A 2620-nucleotide genomic window follows, 5' to 3' on the forward strand; every position below is an offset into this window, starting at 1 on the left:
GCTTTTTATCGTTCAACCAAGACAATTTTTTTTTTTTTTTAATCGTTCTTTTTATCGTTTTATTTATCTTTATCGTTCAACCGTTATCGTTTAAGCTTTTTATCGTTCAACCAAGACAATATTTTTTGATTTTCAAACATGTAATAACGTGTATGTTGGTACCTGACACATGATTTTCAAACAATCAAACCCTCCTCGTCTAAAACTTTCTGCTAAAGTTTTAGACGAGGAGGGGTCAGCTCAAAGTTTATAAAAAAAAAAAAGAAACGTTTGAAAAACACCGAGAACGGAATTTTTTCAACAGGTCTGATATGATATATCCCACGTTTGAAAATCATGTTTCTGTGGGACGTATTGTCCCTTTAGGGGTGAAAGGGTTAGAGCTGCACTGGAAATCGGATGTGTAGCTTATTGCAAATCAACAAAGCGAATTACAAATGAGATGCAAATAGAACCATTTGAAATTCCTACAGGGTAACAGGGGGGATTGCTCATTCTCGAAATAGGGTCAACATTATTTTCTCATTATAGGGATGTGGTCGGTATAGGCCTATAGGGTATAGCTGTTTCTCAGAACAGGCTGGGTCAATATTGCGCTCATATGTATGTAAAGTACACATAGATAGTTTAGTCAGTGTTGTACCTAGTATAAGCAAAGCGTAAAGTTGGAATGATGTGGGCGAACGTTGCCAGATACTGAGAATTTCTTTACTCAGTCCTCAGGCAGCAAATGCATCCTCTACAGTTCGTTTTTTTTTAGATTCCAATGGTCTGCATCAGAGCAATCTACATTCTACACTATACTTAGACACCTGACACCTACAAGGGACAATTACTCTGATTGCTATAGTTTCCCTCTGTAAATAATTTTCAATAATAAAAAGATACCTCTACAATTGAGTAGCGAATCCTCTTTGATTCTTTGCGAAGGTTGTCTCGTAAAAGGCAAAAATATCAAAAAAGAAAGAGTTGACTCCCGTTGGAGTGGGGGTCAAAACAACAAGTGTTTAGGTACTTAAATATTTAGTAGGCAGAGTAACTTTAGTTGCTTGGTACCTTCCTAAATTCGTTCTTTTTCGAAAATTTCAATTTTTTCTCATTTGAATTTTGACCAAAAGGGTGGTATAGGGTATAGCTGTTTCTCAGAATAGGCAGGGTCAATATTGCGCTCATATGTATGTAAAAATAGAAAGTAATACACATACATAGGTAGTTTAGTCAGTGTTGTACCTAGAACTATGTATGTATAAGCAAAGCGTAAAGTTGGAATGATGTAGGCGAAATTGCGAAAATTGTCAGATACTGAGAATTTCTTAAATCAGTCCTCAGACAGCAAATGCATCCTCTACAGTTCGGTCTTTTTCAGATTCCAATGGTCTGCATCAGAGCAATCTATATTCTACACTACTTAGACACCTACAAGGGACAATTACTCTGATTGCTATAGTTTCCCTCTGTAAATAATTTTCAATAATAAAAAGATACCTCTACAATTGAGTCGATAAATGGATCATTTTACGGAAGCCCTTTCCCTAGTTCTTTCATAATCATTTCCTACTCTTCCTTTAGCTACGTTCCCTACGTAATTCCTTCTACTATGTCTATTCTTTTCCTTGAATCTTTTGCTTGGCTGTGTATAATAAAGGATATGGATTAGTGATCATCCGCAGACACCACGACCTCGGCCTGGAAGTCTGATCCAAATATTTGAGCGAGATAGGTATGAACCCCGGATACGGCAACTGGAGAGCCGGATCTTCCTCCTCCTCTAGCTCCTCCTCTTCATCTTCCTCGTCCTCCTCCTCTTCCTCTCCTTCGTCTTCTTCCTCTTCGCATCCTTGATCCAAGTCTTCGAAATCAGAGTACTCCTGGATGTCAGACTCGGGATCTGATTGGATGTTGCGGCCACCTGGATAGCCGCGGTATTGTTTGAGTGACATGACGCACTGGGTTTAGGTTGGATGGTCAATTTGGGTTGACGTCAAATCGGGTTAATTAAGGTCAACTTTTGGGATCATTAAGGTCAATTTGGGTCATCAAAATCAATTTTATGTGAGGTTTGGAATCAATTTCAGATAAGATTCGTACGGATTTTGGATAAGGTGAGGTTTTTAGATTGCTTTTCAATAAGATTCCTACGGATTTAGGTTGAATTAAGGTCAATTTGGTTGACAAAATCAATCTTAGGTAAGGTTTGGTATCAATTTCTGATGAGATCCCTACGGACTTTTATGTACATTTGAGATTTTTTGGGGAATGTTAGGTTAATTTGTCTTGAGAATCTAGGTTTTTGGGATTAGAACTGTGCATGGGTTCAATGTTTCGCAAAAGGTTTACCGCCCGAAATAAAAACTATAAGTAGTTCTTCGTAAAACACTAGAAAAATCCGAACGACCGTACCCGAAAAAAAATTAATCACATATTATCTCTCTTTCATTAAAAAATAAAACTCAACTTGATTATACCTAGAGATTATTAAGTACCTTTAGTATTTTGGTAACAAAAGATTTTACAAATTCATTAAACTATTCCTCTCTAATTACACTAATCACAGAAGGGATATTTAATTAATAAATTAACTGATGGATAAAAAGTTAAGTATCATTTATTACTGATGGAT

General features: G+C 36.6%; 1 protein-coding gene across 1 annotated transcript; it reads right to left on the minus strand.

The window, feature by feature from the left end:
- Nucleotides 1-1433: 1433 nt before the first annotated feature.
- On the minus strand, nt 1434-2089 carry LOC113465638 (histone H3.v1-like). Its single transcript, XM_026820311.1, has one exon. It carries the CDS (start codon nt 1938-1940, stop codon nt 1602-1604), a length of 339 nt encoding a protein of 112 aa, XP_026676112.1. The 5' UTR covers nt 1941-2089; the 3' UTR covers nt 1434-1601.
- Nucleotides 2090-2620: the final 531 nt, after the last annotated feature.

The sequence above is a fragment of the Diaphorina citri genome, unplaced genomic scaffold (genome assembly GCF_000475195.1).
Source record: "Diaphorina citri unplaced genomic scaffold, Diaci psyllid genome assembly version 1.1 scaffold137, whole genome shotgun sequence".
Classification (NCBI taxonomy): domain Eukaryota; kingdom Metazoa; phylum Arthropoda; class Insecta; order Hemiptera; family Psyllidae; genus Diaphorina; species Diaphorina citri.

Bases quoted from the DNA above. Each gene is read 5' to 3' on its own strand.
- LOC113465638 (XM_026820311.1), bottom strand. From the start codon at position 1,940: ATGTCACTCAAACAATACCGCGGCTATCCAGGTGGCCGCAACATCCAA.